General features: G+C 37.6%; 1 protein-coding gene across 3 annotated transcripts in view; it reads right to left on the bottom strand.

The window, feature by feature from the left end:
• Positions 1 to 17,871, bottom strand: part of DYM (dymeclin) — a 388,874-nt gene that overhangs the window by 321,004 nt on the left and 49,999 nt on the right. For all 3 annotated transcript variants that reach the window (XM_040264506.1, XM_040264509.1, XM_040264508.1), the window contains 3 exons: positions 13,661 to 13,713; positions 6,325 to 6,418; positions 5,289 to 5,422 (listed from right to left, as the gene is read on the bottom strand). In XM_040264506.1, the coding sequence (XP_040120440.1) occupies positions 5,289 to 5,422; positions 6,325 to 6,418; positions 13,661 to 13,713 (281 nt within the window). The remainder of the gene's footprint in view (positions 1 to 5,288; positions 5,423 to 6,324; positions 6,419 to 13,660; positions 13,714 to 17,871) is intronic.

Here is a 17,871-nt window from a genome sequence, read left to right as displayed (position 1 = left end):
CACCAACACAATTTTTGGTTTAGTGGCCCCAGGCATGAGGGACCAGAGCAAGCAGAGAAAGAGCAGTAGAGCCCGCCATCACGGGAGCCTAAGCACCTCCAAACACACCTCAGATTTGGAAGGTAATTCCAAAGAGTTTCAAAAAAGTTTTAAGCCAGACGTGAATGTGAAGGAAAGTGGTTGTGTTCCAGAGGTGTGTTACAGACTTTTTTCCCGTAAATTTCCATCTCACTTAATTTTTCCTTGTTCGTTTTGGTCTCTCATAAATCATAAGTTTTCTCACCTGTATGGGATCCTTGGCTCCCATTTACCTGCCAGGGGGAGGCACACACTGACGGAAGCTCCAGGTGCGGAGGCACAGCCTGCCACGCGGGGGTTGCCAGCGGAGGGCTCTGAGACACTTCATGGAAGGGCACCCAAATGTCAGTTTCTCTGAGTCTTTCCCTGTTTTTTGGTTCATTTATTCAGAAGAGTATCCACTCATGGCAGGAAAGGGAGTGGAGTGGGTAAAACCCCAACGTCAGCATTCTAGAAGCCAAGTCAAGATGCGTTACTCTTTCACGAGTAGTCTCTTCTCCCAACCCTGTTCTCCCTACACCACTGCCTCCACCGTGCCGAGAACTCATACAGGGAGGCCCCGCTGGTCCAGCCTCTATAGAGAACAGATTTCAGCATTAAACTGGGAAAGGGGTGTTCCCATGATGCACGTCACAAGAGTAGAGACCTTCCAGTCAATCCCCTTGCTTGTCTGCCTTTGGAGACGCCTGGCACTTCCAATTCCTAAATCTCTCCAGAGTTCTGTGGCAAGAACAGGCTTGTTTCTGGAATTCTCCAACCCTGAAGGCATTTAGCTCCCAGCTTTCAGTGGTCAGTTTAGCTCAGCATCACTCAGTTTTCTAACTTGCAAATTGTGATTAACACTGTCTCCCCCTCTTTCTCTTTAACCTAATAAATTCATAACTTGTTCAAAATTCCTTTACTGATATTTTCTGGGAGTTTCAGGAGAAAGCAAAGATGATCATATATATTTAATCCACTATGCTTGAGAGCAAGTCCTACAAAATAAATAATTAAAAAAATAAAATACGAGGAAGGGAAGGAAGGCTCAAGAGGGAGGGGACATATGTATACATAGAGCTGATTCACTTTGTTGTACAGCAGAAGCTAACACAATACTGTAGAGCAATTAGATGCCAATAAAAAATAATAAATAAAAAAAATTTTTAACATATATATATTGAACTACTCTATGCCAACAAAACGTACTCAAGCAAGCCTTTTACCTGGACTTCACAAGTCTCTTTTCTAATCTGCACACAGCTGTGCTAACTGGTTCTCAGGCCCCTCAAGCCCACAGCCTCTGCTCTGCCCAGCTCTCTCTGCCAAGGCTGCCTCCTTTTTGCTTCTATCTTCAGTCTCTCAACATCCAAAGGTATCTTCCCTCATTTGAAAAATTCATTTTAAACTTTGTTAAGAAACTATAATTGCCTTCCACTGGCAGCAGTACTGTGCAGTAGTTACTCCAAAGAGCCCTCCTGTACAAAAATAATGAGTTCTTGGCTAAAATAAACTCTTCAGTGCACTAATGGGCTTCCAGAAAGTAAAGGAAATCTCCCAAGGACCCCAGCACCATAACCAAAAAGAATAACCACAAGTGAACACTCTGTGGCTTCAATCTGAAGTAAAACACCGAGCAAGAAGCAAACTCTTAAGGACAGGGTGTCCCTGAGGATGAAGCCAGCTACTGGGAGACCTAAGCCTTCAGCCTGGCCACTGGGAAACTGAACTTGACAGCCCCATTAAGCCAAGAACTGCTAAGAGAGACTGAAGTGGTCGATGCTGGCGGTCTCTGGGTCCCTTTAGAAGCAAATGCAAATCCCTCCCTTACTTGGGGCCTTAGATTAAGAACAAACAAATAGAAGTTCACAGTCAGCATTATCAAAGGCTTAAGGAAACACGCCACCCTAAGTGCTTAACGAAACCAGCAACAGATTTAGGTCCCCAAGGACTTAAAATATTGGCTTTATGCATACAAACTGTAAAATATCAGTTATTGTGTCAGCAAGAACAGGACATAATACTAACACTGAGGAAAGAAAAACCTGCATCTAAAGCAAAGGGAGAATGCAGACAATTTTGTAGTACTTCACAGTTTTGCCTAGGGCTGGTTTTGTCCCTTTAACTATTCCTGAAAGCACGGAATCGTGGAAAGAGCTATCTTTGCATGATACAAATTCCCTCCAACAATCTACTACCATGTCATAGAGAGCCCACAGGAAAATGCTCAAATATGAAATCCTCACATATTTTAATTATAAACTGAAAGCATACTAAGAGTCACTTTACCTTCATAAAGACAGCTTCACTGAATATGGCAGCAATATCCATTTGATCATGGCAATATTACAGTGAGTTGGGATAAACAAAAAAATGCAGTATGCTACAATAACCCAACGATCCTAAAAAGCCTCAGTTGATTTGTTCAGCTGTTTGCAGACAGTCTTCTACTTCTGTCAATTTAACCTTCAAAGAATCCTTACCATTGTATATTTATCTATTCTTGAACAGTCTTTCACACAACTAAGTCAAATGTTCATACACTGGCTAATCAATGAATGTTTTCAGGTACCGTACAGTGAGGTTCCATTTTTCCCATTCAATAGTATCTGTGCAATCATTTAATTTTATCATACCTTTATAAACTGTAAAAAAACACTGACAGAAAATATCAATGTCACTGAGACTTACAGTAGTGATAAGGAGTCTCAAACGAACAACCTAAAGCCAAGATGAAAATAATTTTACATATGCCGAAAACAGCAAGTCTTTAACCTTAAGAAGATGTCCACTGGACTTAAGCTGGTGGACAAACAGCAGCTCAGCTGCAAGTCAAAAGAGCATTATAAAATCCTGAACTGCTCACCAAATAAAGGAAGAGGACAGTCTGTCAACACACAGAAGCATCAACTACCCGCCCTCACTGATGGCTCCTTCACTGAGACAGCCATCGTGATAAAGCAGCCATGACTGAGGTGTGTCATCTGCCCTGACTCGACATAAAGCCACCCGGGATGCACAACAAAACCACGGTTCTCAAGCACGGATGCGAGTGGGGAGTACAGGTGCAGCAAGGGCGACCAAACATGCACACTGCATCCCTTGAGCACATCAGTCTTCTCAACGGTGAGTCGTGAATAAGCGCTTTCATATTAAAATAAAAATGATATTATATTAAACAAAGCACAACATTCCCCTAATTGTTCTCACATAATGCAAAACAAAGTTTTGGGTTTGCAGGTGATGGCTGGACTATGCTCTCAGGCTCAGTGGGGATAAACATTCACTCCATTATTGTTGACAGAACTTCCTGGAAAGGAACGCAATTCACTAACAGAACTACATTTGGCACGGCTGGGACCACAAAGACAAAGCCTAACATTAACAAAACTAACACATGCAAGGCACAATCCCCATTAAAAGCTCTAATCATTAAATACCAGTATCTATTTAACAAATATAGAAGGCTGATTATCAAAGTAGTAAATTAAATATATTAATGTATAAAGCCCTATGTGGGCAAGAAAGCTCAATAAAGGCAGAGGTGTTTGGAAAAAACAAACCCAGGAAACTCAGAAGCAAAAGTGCCTTTGCCTTGAGAAAGAGAGAAGCAAACATGAAAGGGAGATGCAAAACTACATTCCTTCTATTTGCAGGGCAGCAAAGGAGACACAGACATAGAGAACAGACTTACACAGGCGTGGCGGAAGGAGAGGGAAGGACATAGAGAACAGACTTACACAGGTGTGGGGGAAGGAAGGGAAGGATATAGAGAACAGACTTACACAGGTGTGGGGGAAGGAGAGGGAAGGATGTAAGGAGAGAGTTAACAGGGAAACATACACATTACCATATGTAAAACACAGCCAACGGGAATTTGCTGTGTGACTCCAGGAACTCAAACCAGGGCTCTGTAATAACCTAGAAGGGTGGGACAGTGAGGAAAGTGGGAGGCAGGTTCAAGAGGGAGGGGACATAGGTATGCTTATGGCTGATTCATGTTGATGTTTGGTAGAAACCAACACAATACTGTAGAGCTATTATCCTTCAATTAAATATTAATTTTTTAAAACTGCATTCCTTCTATTTTATTTGTTAATAATCTCATTATTTTCCATATTGTAAGTTTTAACGCTAAGAAATGAAACACCAGAAGTTGATCCTGAAAATTATAGGCCCTCCTAACTACTGGGGAAAAAAAAATTCTCACCAATATCAGGAGAAAATGATAAACTCTTCCTATAACTTCAGAAAAAGACAATATACCTTGGCATCATAAAATTATCCTTTAAAATGTTATTTCTCAAAGAACAAAAGATTACTGTAGTCAAGAAGAATGAAAAATCCTGTTATTTCTGATCTATTATTTTGTCTTCATATCAAATGTGTTTTCTTTGTAACATTTATTATAACTTAGAATTATTTGTTACTTCTTTTAAAAAAAAATAAGGCTTGAGCTTCCATCTTTTTTGTTTATATTTTACTGTGCCCTTAATGAGGTCCTGTCATATTCTTGCCACTAAATATTTGTATGTAGGTTGATGTGAAAGGATAAATGATGAATAAGAGCAAAATAAAATAAAATTGTTATTTCTGATCAAGGAGTCCCAAATATCCCTAGACTCAGAGACTGTTATGCCCCACGAAAGTCACTTTTAACATTTATAAAGTCTGTAATTCTGATTGGTTGTCTCCTTAATAACGTACTAGCCTACTCTACATGCTCAGTCACTCAGTCATGTCTGACTCCTTGCCACCCTCTTCCATGGACTGTAGCCCGCTAGGTTCCTCTGTCCATGGGAGTCTCCAGGCAAGAATACTGGAGCGGTTGCCATTTCCTCCTCCTGGGGATCTTCCTGACCCAGGGAACGAAACCTGCGTCTTCTGACTTGGCAAGAGGATTCTTTACCACTATGCCACCTGGGAAGCCTAGTAATGGCATTTAAATTAACATTTGCTTCCTAAAAAAAGAAATATCTGTGATATATGCAGAAGTCAAAATAAATAAAAGTCTCAATCCTACCAGCTCCCTTATTTAAAAAAAAAAGAAAAAATCTATCAGTCTCTGTTAGCTTAAGTTAATAAAGGCAAAGAAACAGGAATGGTGTCAGTTCATTTAAAAATGAAAATTATGAGGAAAAGTAGAATTTTCAGAATTATACTTTTATTTTTCAAACTCTATCCTTATGTTACACATGCTACCCCAGAACGTCATCTAAGGCAAGACTTACTGTAACTGCCAGGAGATTTTTCTTCATAAGTAAAATGAAGTTGTAACTCTTCCTCTGACATCTCACAAAGGAACACTTTCAGCAAACAGCAAATAATAAACAAAGCATTGTGTGTCTGCCAGATGAAGATGTGGCTAGACAGGAAAGAGCAAATCACACAAGAATCAGTGTTTAATCACGAGCACAATCCATTTATTTCTAGTCCACAATTTCTCATTTTGCTTGTAATATTAGAATAACGTCCATATCTTTCTTCATGGCCCATGATTTATGACACTGGACCAATGACATATACTGCAGTTTACCTCATACTTTATTCTGTATTTTACACAGTAAGTCAATTTAGGCATACAAGCAATTCAAACAAAACTAAACTAAAAACAGAGAAAATAAAAAATATAGTAACATAAAGAAAATATATGCAAATACACAATCAAATTTTAAATGGGGCATCACCATTTGTACAGTTTTTGTATACCTGCTATTTGTATTAATAATTATGGACTCAGAACAATTTTAATTGAATTCAACATAAATTGTTTGGAAACAGGGAAATGAGCAATCTTTTAAGATACTATCATCCAAAAATAGTTTCAAAAAATTCTTGAGTGCATAAAAGGTGAACCTTCCACTACATAAATATAAAACCATAATGTCTAATCTGAACCTTCATTCATCTAATATGTAAGAAATAAAGGACACAAATGTAGAATGGAATAATATTCACATTAAGTCATTAAACTAGATATATCCAGCAGTCAAAATAGGAAAAAATTAACTTTTTAAATTACACAATTAATCTTCTTAAAGAATATATTTCTAAAGACTGTCTAAAATGCTAACTAAAATCAGATTCCAGAATTTATAATTTCACCCTAATGACATGGACAGTTAATTAAAACCTCTTTTACTTTTTCTCTGAATAATAAGAATAATTCCTTTATAGCTTCAAAAGACCATAACCTATTTCTACCAATAAGTGATAATTGTCATACTGTTAAATATAAATTGAATTTAGAGAGAGCAGCCAGCTTACTTCTGACATTCTGCTGAAAGTTTTAGTTCTTTGGTTCTAGAAAGGAAGACCTTAATTAGTGCACCAAGGTTTCCTGTTCGAGGATTATTTTCAACTGCAAGAGAAAAAAAGGTTTTAAAAAGTTAAAAGTTAAGAACTGAAATCAAAGTGGGCATATCACATCATTTCTAAAACCAAATGTCAAATTGAAGTTGCTCAGGGACCAAGTTTATTGTCAATTTCAAATCTAATTTGGGGAATTAGCAATGAGAGAAATTGCTGCTTGGTCTTAATTCTAAACAGCAAAGAATTATTCACAAGTGAAAATGATAGAAACTATAGGAGAAAAGTTATCTCATCTCAGAACTCAAAACTGTAAAGAAAAGATGTACATGGGAATAAGTACACCATTAGAGCACACCTGTTTAGTGCTCAATAACTGGCCAATTAGCCCAGGTCTATTCAATATGCCAGCAAATTTGGAAAACTCAGCAGTGGCCACAGGACTGGAAAAGGTCAGTTTTCATTCCAATCCCAAAGAAAGGCAATGCCAAAGAATGCTCAAACTACTGCACAATTGCACTCATCTCACACGCTAGTAAAGTAATGCTCAAAATTCTTGAAGCCAGGCTTCAGCAATACGTGAACTGTCAACTTCCAGATGTTCAAGCTGGTTTTAGAAAAGGCAGAGGAACCTGAGATCAAATTGCCAACATCCGCTGGATCATGGAAAAAGCAAGAGAATTCCAGAAAAACATCTATTTCTGCTTTATTGACTATGCCAAAGCCTTTGACTGTGTGGATCACAAGAAACTGTGGAAAATTCTGAGAGAGATGGGAGTACCAGACCACCTGACCTGCCTCTTGAGAAACTAATATGCAGGTCAGGAAGCAATAGTTAGAATTGGACATGGAACAACAGACTGGTTCCAAATAGGAAAAGGAGTATGTCAAGGCTGTATATTGTCACCTGCTTATTCAACTTATATGCACAGCACATCATGAGAAACGCTGGGCTGGAAGAAGCACAAGCTGGAATCAAGATTGCTGGGAGAAATATCAATAACCTCAGATATGCAGATGACACCACCCTTATGGCAGAAAGTGAAGAGGAACTAAAAAAGCCTCTTGATGAAAGTGAAAGTAGAGAGTGAAAAAGTTGGCTTAAAGCTCAATATTCAGAAAATGAAGATCATGGCATCTGGTCCCTTCACTTCATGGCAAACAGATGAGGCAAAGTGGAAACAGTGTCAGACTTTATATTTTTGGACTCCAAAATCACTGCAGATGGTGATTGCAGCCATGAAATTAAAAGAGACTTACTCCTTGGAAGAAAAGTTATGACCAACCTAGATAGCATACTGAAAAGCAGAGACATTACTTTGCCGACTAAGGTCCGTCTAGTCAAGGCTATGGTTTTTCCAGTGGTCGTGTATGGATGTGAGAGTTGGACTGTGAAGAAAGCTGAGCACCAAAGAATTGATGCTTTTGAACTGTGGTGTTGGAGAAGACTCTTGAGAGTCCCTTGGACTGCAAGGAGATCCAACCAGTCCATTCTGAAGGAGATCAGCCCTGGGATTTCTTTGGAAGGAATGATGCTAAAGCTGAAACTCCAGTACTTTGGCCACCTCATGCGAAGAGCTGACTCACTGGAAAAGACTCTGATGCTGGGAGGGATTGGGGGCAGGAGGAGAAGGGGACGACAGAGGATGATATGGCTGGATAGTATCATTGACTCGATGGACATGAGTCTGAGTGAACTCCGGGAGTTGGTGATGGACAGGGAGGCCTGGCGTGCTGCAATTCATGGGATCGCAAAGAGTCAGACACGACTGAACGACTGAACTGAACTGATCTACTGGGTGTGTGTTCTTGTCACAGCTTGAGAGCAGACCCAAGTAACTGCATAATCTTCTCATTATGATAAAATGTGTAGCACCTTGCTAATTCAAGTGTGGTTCATGGACTAGCTGCAACAGCATTTACCTGGGAGCTTGTTGGAAGTGCAGAATCCCATGGCCACCCTACACTACTGAAGTTGACAGTGCTTCTCAAAGTTCAACATGCATTTAAATCACAAGCATTCTCATTAAAGCTTATATTCTGATTCCACATGTGTGGAGTGATTCTGCATCTGTGACAGTCTCCCAGGTGATGCCCACTGCTGCTGGGTGGAGAACTCCACTAATGAGTACCAAAGGGCAACTAAGTTAGGGCAGGTTCCGTCCAGCTTTCATAATCTAGAATAGGCATGTGATTAGATATCATTAGATTTTCACTCTGAATCAAAAATTTCCTACTTTTAAGCTTTGGGTTTAGCTTAAAAGTCCCGGAAGATTCCACATGCCTCAGAGCAATTCAGCCTGCACACTGCAGCTCCTGACGCAGCGTGCTGCAACTACTGAAGCCCATGCCCCTAAAGCCTGTGCTCTGGAGCTTCGGGAGCCAGAGTAAGAACAGGAGGTATCTGACAAGAAGGCAGAAAGGCACGTGGAACTAGACTACAAAAAGTGACTAGGTTCAAAGCTCAACTCCACCACTTGACTAGCTGTGTGACACCTGTCAACTTCTTTAACCTCTCTGTACCTCAGTTTCTTCACCTGTAAAATTCAGATAATGATAATACTTAGTAGAAAACTAATTTGACTCTAGAGCTTGAATCTGTTAACTAAAATGACTGTGTGAAAAAGGAATTCTCTGTGTCCACAGGCATTGAAGCAAAGTCTAGGTAATACTCAGATAATGATAATAATCTCACTAAAATGCCTATTCCCACTGGGAATACCCAATGGATGCCCAAGGTCCAATAACCAATGTACTGAAAACACAGAGGACAGAGACATGTTAACATCTGTGAAGATGCAATCAACAAAATCTCACTATGGAAAGCTCTACTACCCACTTTCTTCAATAAGAAAAAATTGAGGGGGGGGAGGGGAAAGACAAATTCAGGAGGAATTAGCTATGAAAAAGAATTGTAAAGACATATTAACTAATAATAACGTGTGTACTTTCTTTGGCTCCTGATTCAAACAAACTGAGACAAATAGAAATCTGAACAGTCACTGGATGTTTTATGATACTAAAAATTTGTTTTTAGTAAATAATGGTATTTTTTCCTTTAAAAAATCATTACTATGAGATACATACCACAATATCTATGGATGAAAAATATAATGCTTAAGGTTTGTGCCAAATTAATTATGTGAGGATATGTTTTTGGATTCATATACACTTTTTTTATTTGTGCATTTTTCTACACGTTTATATGCCAATAAATAAGTGAAAGATACAGATGATGCTTTCAAAGTGTGGTGCTGAAGAAGACTCATGAAGGTCCTCTGGACAGCAAGATCAAACCAGTCAATCTTAAGGGGGATCAACCCTGAAAATTCACTGGAAGGACTGATGCTGAAGCTCCAGGATTTCAGTTATCTGATATGAATAGATGACTCACTGGAAAAGTCCCTGATGCTGGGAAAGATCAAGGGCAGAAGGGGAAGAGGGCGTCAGAGGATGAGATGGTTGGATGGCATCACTGATGCAATGAACACAAACTTGGGCAAACTCCAGGAGATGGTGAGGGACAGGGAGGCCTGGCATGCTGCAGTCCACATGTTGCAAAGAGTCAGACAAGACTAGGCAACTGAACAACAGATGAAACAAGACTGGCCATGAGTTGAAAATGACTGGAACTGGGAGATGAACATATGGGAGGTCATTATATTATTCTCTGTCTGCCTTCGTATGGGTGTGAAATTTTTTTAAATAAGGAATTAAAAATAAAACACCCATGAAGAAATACACAAAAATCAATGCTCATGAAAAATGCTGAATGAGGACAGTCCTTTTCCACCCCAAAAAACAGGAAACCCTTTAACAAAACACAAATCCTACAGAACTGAACAAAAGTTTTATTTGTTGGATCATTAGCAGGCCTAACTGCTAAAAGTACTTTCATCTACTCCAACCAGAACACTCAATGCTAATCGTCTCACCTGATACTTTGCTAAACAGATTCAAAGGTAACAAGCCCCTAAAAACAACTGGTAAGAAGTAAACAAGGTGAACACAGAGCAATCTTCACCTCCTTACATAAAACAACTGACTTGGCTCTCACAGCACTATCCTAACAGGTAAGAACTAGGGGGAAACAGACAGGAATGCATTTAAAATTCACTACGAGGTAAAGAAATTTGTCCTGGACCCAGAGTGCCTCATGTGTAGATTCAGGGGATAAATAATAAAGATGAATACAAAAAGCCCAACAAAATAATGGCCACAAACATCCCCAAATTGATAAAAACATTAATCTATGTATCTAAGTAAAACCCCAAATAGAATAAAGAATAAATTTCAAAATTTTGTAAAAGTTAAGGCAAAATCTCAACAGCAATTAACAACAAAAGAAATGACTTATTTACAAGAGAACAACAATACAATTAAATAGCAGACTTTCCATCTGAAAAGAGGCCAAAAGGCAATGGAATAGGGATGAGAGAAAATAAATGCCAACCAAGAACTCTGTATCTAGAAAAACTGTCCTTCAAAATGAAAGCAACAGAGAACAGGGGACACAACTTTACAGTGGAGAAAATGGACAAACACAACACTGGCCACATAATGAAGGTCAACATCATCAGGGAAACTCATGGATGTACCCCTGATACGATGTGTTGAGATCAGCACATCACCTCTGTGATGCCTACAAACCCGTAACTCCCATCTAGCCATGAGAATAACATCAAACAAATAGAGGGACATTCTGGAAATACTCTACCAGAATTTCTCAAAACTCTTAAAAGTCATTAAAAATGAGGAAAGTCTGAGACCAGAGGAGGTTAAGGAGACTTGTTGACTAAATGCAATGTAGCATCTTGAAAAAGAAAAAGGACATGTGGGAAAACTAGTGAAACCTGAATAAAGGGTCAAGATTAGATAATAGTAATGTACCAATGTTAACTCTTTAGTTGGGACAAATTTACCACATAAATGTAAGTTGTTGACAACAGAGGAAACTGATGAGGGTTATATGCGAACTCTCTACATGGTTTTGCAACTTTTCTATAAATCTAAAGCCATTCTAAAATTTAACTTTCATTTTAGAAATCTCAATAGATGGTTTAACAAAAAAAGATTAGTAAACTAAGGACAGATTAATAGAAAATATCCTATGGAAGGTCAGAGAGGAAAAAAAAAGTAAAATAAAAAAAAAAAAAAAAAAGAGCCTAACAAATATATGGGACACAATGAAAATGTTAACAGAAGTATAACAGAGACCCTTGAAGGAGAGAAAAGACAGAACAGGACAGAAATAATGTATTAATATAAACCAACAATGGCTGAGAATTTTCCAAAATTGATGAAAGACATCAAACCACAGATCTAACAAGCAGGGAGGGAGGGAGGAAAGAGGAGGAAGGAAAAAGGTATGAAGGAAAGAAAAAAGGAAGGAAAAATACTCCTGAGCATATTCTAAGATGCTGAAAACCAAAGGATTAAAAAAAAAAAACGCAAAAGTATCCAGAAAGGAAAAACTTTTTTTTTTTTCCCCAAAAGAACAACACTAACACTGACAGCTTTAATCTCAACAAAATGAGAACAACCAGAAAAATAACAGAATGGTGTCCTTAAAGTATGGAAAGAATTACCACCAACCTAGAATTCTACACCCAGCACACCTATCTTCCAAAAGAAAAGGAAAAATGAAAACATTTTCAGACCAAAAAATAAAAGAGAATTGTCATATACCCACAAAACCCTTAAATAAATCTATATGCATTTATATCTATTGACATGAAAAGAAGCTGAGTACTGCTAAGTGAAAATAACATATAAAGAATATCACTTACATAAAACTGTGCATATAAATCAATACACACAGAATACTCTGCTAAGATTTTGGTCTTATCACAAAAGATTAGCAGTGATTTTTTTTTTGCAATTCTCCAAAGTGGTTTTAAATACAGAATGACATACTTACATATATAATACCAAGTGAAAAACACAGATTGAAATAATTTTATGTGTGTATTTTATATGTAGGTGAATGTATATCCAAAGAAGAAATAACAGAAGGCAAAATATTAACAACAGCTTTGTGAAGGGTGTGGAATATGAGCAAATACTGCCTTTTTTACATTGTAGTATGCTCTCCACATTGTATTAATAAGTATTATTCCCAATTTTAAAATGCTATTTTTGTAAAAACCCCAAGGTCACTTAAACTTAAAAACCAGATCATAATAACTGCACTGATATCACTGTTATACAAAATTAATTTTCAGCAAACTGTCACACAGGTTTTTGAAAGTCAGCTCTATTTGGTATAAAATTCTCAAAATCTATGGTCATAACTAAAGAAAAAATTCAAGGCAATTATTATAATAACACCTCTATCATTACCAACATAATTTGTTTTTAAAAGCAAAAATATTTCATCAAAGACTGTTTTTGGCAGAGTAAGTTAAATGGGAGTTAGCTTACATGGAGCATATCCATAAGCTTGATTTAAAAACAAGCTTGTCATCACTCATTAAGCTCTTGTACACCACTTGTTTCACAGATACACTATCTCTAATTTTCAAAGCAACAGTGAAATGTAAGTATAATTATCCACATTTTTCAAGGCATACATTTCTTTCCAATTGTTACCAATTGGGAAGTAAAGTATTTGAGAAGTGAGGTCCAAAAAAGGTAACACTGAATTATTCACAGAAATAATAATTAATGACAAATGTTAGGCACTGTACTGGATACTTCATGTTATCTGACTTTTCCTTGTGAAAATTCTACAATTTAGATTAAGAAATTAAACTCAGCTAATAATTAAGTAGCAGAGCTATAATTAAGACCATAAAATAATTCCAGAGCTCAGGCACTTTACCATTAACACAAGGTTGTTATTACTAATTTGAAGAGTTTCTGAATATATTTTCCTATTAATGAGTAATAATTATTCTAGTTAACATAACCAACAACAGCATTTTTTGCAACTGGCAAAGGATGAATGATCCTGTATTCTCTAAGAACTATACGTGCAACTACAAAACAAACAATATTGGAGGCTTTTCTCAGTATTTCAAAATTTGCAAAAAGAACAAGCTCTATGTCTTAGCAGAGTCCATTACCAAGACTGCAAATTATGCAACCATGCGTCTCACCGCTGTTAACTGAATGGTACCCTCTAGTGGCATCAATGAACACCAAGAATAATTAGTACGATTATAATTATCATCATCAAAAATACATCACTTCATTAATTCAATTCATATTGCAATAACAAAATTTGTTAACAGAGATTTTAAAATAACTGCCTCACATTACACACACACACATACACATTTTTCCTCCTTACCTAAAGACCTGCAGACTGAAATGGTTGCCTCCTCTAGGAGCTTCAACTCAGTACTGGAGAAAGAGAAGAAAGGTAATTAGTAACTATAACACTAATCATGTTCCTAACTATAACACTAATCATTTTCCTAACTATAACACTAATCATAATCCAGCTGCAATGCAGGAGACCCCAGTTCAATTCCTGGATCGGGAAGATCCCCTGGAGAAGGGAAAGGCTACCCACTCCAGTACTCTGGCCTGGAGAATTTCATGGATTGTATAGTCCATGGGGTCGCAAAGAGTTGGATATGACTGAGTAACTTTCACTTTCAATCATGTTCATACTAACCAGTTAAAGGAATGTATAAAAATAAACATAATAAAAACTCAGAAGGAAAATACAGTGTACACTGGTAAACAATAACATCAGCAAAATAAAGCTTCTATTCTCAATGTAATTAGAAAATTTACTATAATTCTCAACATGAAACGCCTAAAAAAAGCAACTGGGGCACGTTGCCTTTTAGGTATGTAAGCAGAGAGGAGAGATGGGACTGGAGGGACTTATAGAAAAATTCAAGAAAGGTATTTCCAAACACAGAGCACAAGGCGGGAGACTCATGTGCCCAGCTTCAAGAGAAGTACTTATCATAGGATTAAACTTCTTTAGATAAATGCCATTATTTTTTATAATACTTTCAAACAGTTCAACAACACTGAAAAAGAAACAAAGCAAGAGACAAAACACATGTATAAACTCCAATAATTTATAAATATACAGAAAAACTGAGGCAGATGCAAACTGACAGAGACAGGAGGCATAGACTGAGACAGACATAAACCTCTTAGATTTAAAAAGTAAGGAAGCTTCATGACAGTGGATTCAGCAGTGGTTTCTTACATATGACACCAAAAACACAGGCATCAAAAGAAAACAAATGGGCTAAATCAAAATTTAAAACTTTTGCATATCAACGGATACTATCAACAGAGTGAAAAGTCAACCTAACCAAATGAAAGTATTTGCAAATCATATAGCTGATAAGGCATTAATATCCAAAATACACTTTTAAAAAACTCTGACTTTACAAAAACAAAAAAAGCAATTTAAATATCTGCAAAGGATTCATATTTTGCAGACTTTATGTTTCCAAAGACATAAAAATAGCCAACAAGTGTAAGAAAAGAGATGTTCACTATCACTAGTCATTTAGAGAAATGCGAATCAAAACCACAATGAATATTCCTTCACATCCATTAAGGCTGAGTTATTTTTTTAAAAGAGAAGGAAAGAAAAGAAAATGAAAAAAGTGTTGGAGGGTACGTAGAGAAGCTGGGACCTTTGTGTACTGCTGATGGTTATGCAAAATGGAGCAAGTACTGTGAAAAACAGTATGCCAATTTTTCAAAAAATCAAAAACAGAACTACCATATGATCCAGCAGTTCCACTTCTGGGTATACATACACCCAAAAGGATTAAAGGCATGGAGTCGGAGAGATACTTGTACACTAATACACAGCAGCACTATTCACGACAGCCAAAAGGTAGAAGCAACAAAATGTCCAACAAAGGATGAATGATGGCACAAAATATGGTACAGGTATATAATGGAATATTATTCGGCCTTAAGAAGGAAAATCCTGACACACACTACAACACGGATGTACACTGAAGACATTACAGTAAGTGAAATAAGCCAGTCACAAAAAGACAGATATTGTATGACTCCACATATATAAGGTTCCTAGAGTAGGCAGCCCATAGAGATGAAGCAGAAAGGTGGTTGCTGCTGGTGTGTTTGGGAACAGTGAGGTGGGGAGCAGGGAGATGGCAAGCTAGATGTGGAGAGTATGGAGTTTCAGCTGGGGAAGATGAAAAAGTTCCCAAGATGGATAGTGGAGATAATTAAACAACAATGTGAATGTACTTATATCACAGAAGTGAACACTTAGAAATGGTTAAAATGATACATTTTATGTTGACTGTATTCTGCCACAATTAAAACAAAGTGCATTCCAATTCAACTACTTACTAGCTGTGTAAACTTGGGATCATTTAACTTTTCGCTTTCTCATCCATAAAACAGAAATTATTAAAAAAAAAAAAAAGTACCTGCTTCACAAGGTGTTATTATTAAATTATGTAATATAGCACTTAGAACAGTGCCTGGCATAAAGTAAAACCTCAATGATAGCTACTACTGATGCCAAAATGCAGTACTTTTTTCCCTGATAATAAATAAAAATAATGCTTTCAGTTTGTGTAATGTAAAAACTTTGAAGTTTTTCAAAGCCCTTTCAAATTTATTAGCATATGAAAACCTCTTCTAATGAGCAGGAGAGTTAAAAACCCTATTTTAATAGATAAGCAAACAGAGGCTTCCATTGGAGTTTAAGTAACATTCCAGGAATCAGTAGTCTAGGAAGAACAAGAACCAGCCTTTAACAGCCTGGTGACTGGTTTGAAAATGTTCTTTTCTGCCCATACACATGGCACACCGTGAATGCTCCACATGGGCAACTCTTTCAGGGTGAGCTGAAAACTCCCTACCTCCCAGGGTGCTCTGCTGTTGCTGCTAAAGCATATTTTGAAAAGAACAATCCGTAAGTACTGACGCCTTTGACAAAAAAATTTTAGAGAAACTATGAAAGAAAATGGATTACTTTAACTGTTTCTAGAACTATGCTGTCCAATATGGCAACCACTAGTTTCACGCAGTGACTGACCACTTGAAATGTGACCAGTCCAAACCGAGATGCACTGGTATACAAAATACATACCGGATTTCAAAAATTGTTAAAAAAAAACAGAAAATACTTCATTATTAGTCCTTAATGTTCATGAAACTGTAACTTTGGGGATATGTTGAGCCTAATAAAATATACTTTCAAAATGAATTTCACCTGTTTCATTTTACATTTTTAATGTGGTCACTAGAAAACTTCACATACATGCCAGTCTAACCTTTTATATCTATCAAAGCTACTCCAGAACTTGTCTCCCAGCAACTGAAGTCAGTATCACGCATTAGAAGTGTTGTACATACACACAAAGCTAGAACTAACTACTTCAGTGAATATGCTATTACCTTAAGAATCTCAAGAACAGAAAGTGAAGTCGTTCAGTCGTGTCTGACTCTTTGCGACACCGTGGGCTGTAGCCCACCAGGCTCCTCCGTCCGTGGGGTTCTCCAGGCAATAATATTGGAGTGGGTTGCCATTTCCTTCTCCAGGGGATCTTCCCAACGCAGGGATTGAACCCGGGTCTCCTGCACTGCAGGCAGACGCTTTATCCTCTGAGCCACCAGGGAAGCCCTACATTATATTCATATTCAAAGATAAATATTTTTTTCAAAGTAAATCTTTAAAGTTTCTTCTAAGATTGAAAAACTTTTAGCCAAAATTACCTAGAAATGGTAGTACAGTCAACTGTTCATACGTTCCTGGTCTTTATCCCCGCATTAGGTATTTCTGGAATGTCTGCCCACCACACATTATCTGTCTGCTGTCCTCCCTCCCCTTTCTTCTACAGTCCCACCAACTTACTCCTCAGGGGTGAGCAGAGGCAGACAGGCTTGTTCAGCCTGACCCCACTCCCTGGCCATAGCTGACTGGATAGAGTCTAAGCTATGCCAGAGTCTTAGGGAATTTGGAATTGAGATGGAAAGACAGGTTATCCACATGGCTGGAAATGGGCTGCCAAGCTGAGGGTTACAGGAAGCCATCCTCTATCCACGGAGTGGCAGAGATAAACAAAAAAGACACTCAGGATTCCCACTGGCCTTCTAATTCTTGGGACCAGTTCTTCCTGAAGCCTAGCTATATTTCTGGGATTCTACGAGACAGCCCTGTCTCTTCATCACATAAGCCCCTTCCTTTTACTGACATACCCTAAATCAAATTGATTTTTGCTAATAAGCAAAAGACTTCCAATTAATAAATCACTGTGGTCAGATTTAATAATACACATTAGTAGTTGGCAAGAAGTAGAAACTATGAATTACTTAGTTTATGGGTTACTTGGGCAAAAAATAAAAATGAAGAGGTATAAAATGCAACATATTGTAAAAAGTTTTACGAGGTTAATAACTAGACCACATGTATAAAATCTGTTTCACTGGTACGTCTACTTTCTTCAGTCAATAACACTCTCTTAAAACCAGCTGGAACCAAGAGCTTCAATTATACACATGTAGCTATAACCTTCAAAAGCTTCAGAATTTACTTGT

This window comes from Oryx dammah, unplaced genomic scaffold (genome assembly GCF_014754425.2).
Source record: "Oryx dammah isolate SB20612 unplaced genomic scaffold, SCBI_Odam_1.1 HiC_scaffold_22, whole genome shotgun sequence".
Lineage (NCBI taxonomy): Eukaryota > Metazoa > Chordata > Mammalia > Artiodactyla > Bovidae > Oryx > Oryx dammah.
Note: the sequence above shows the minus strand (reverse complement) of the source record. Positions and strands in the feature narration are given on the sequence as shown.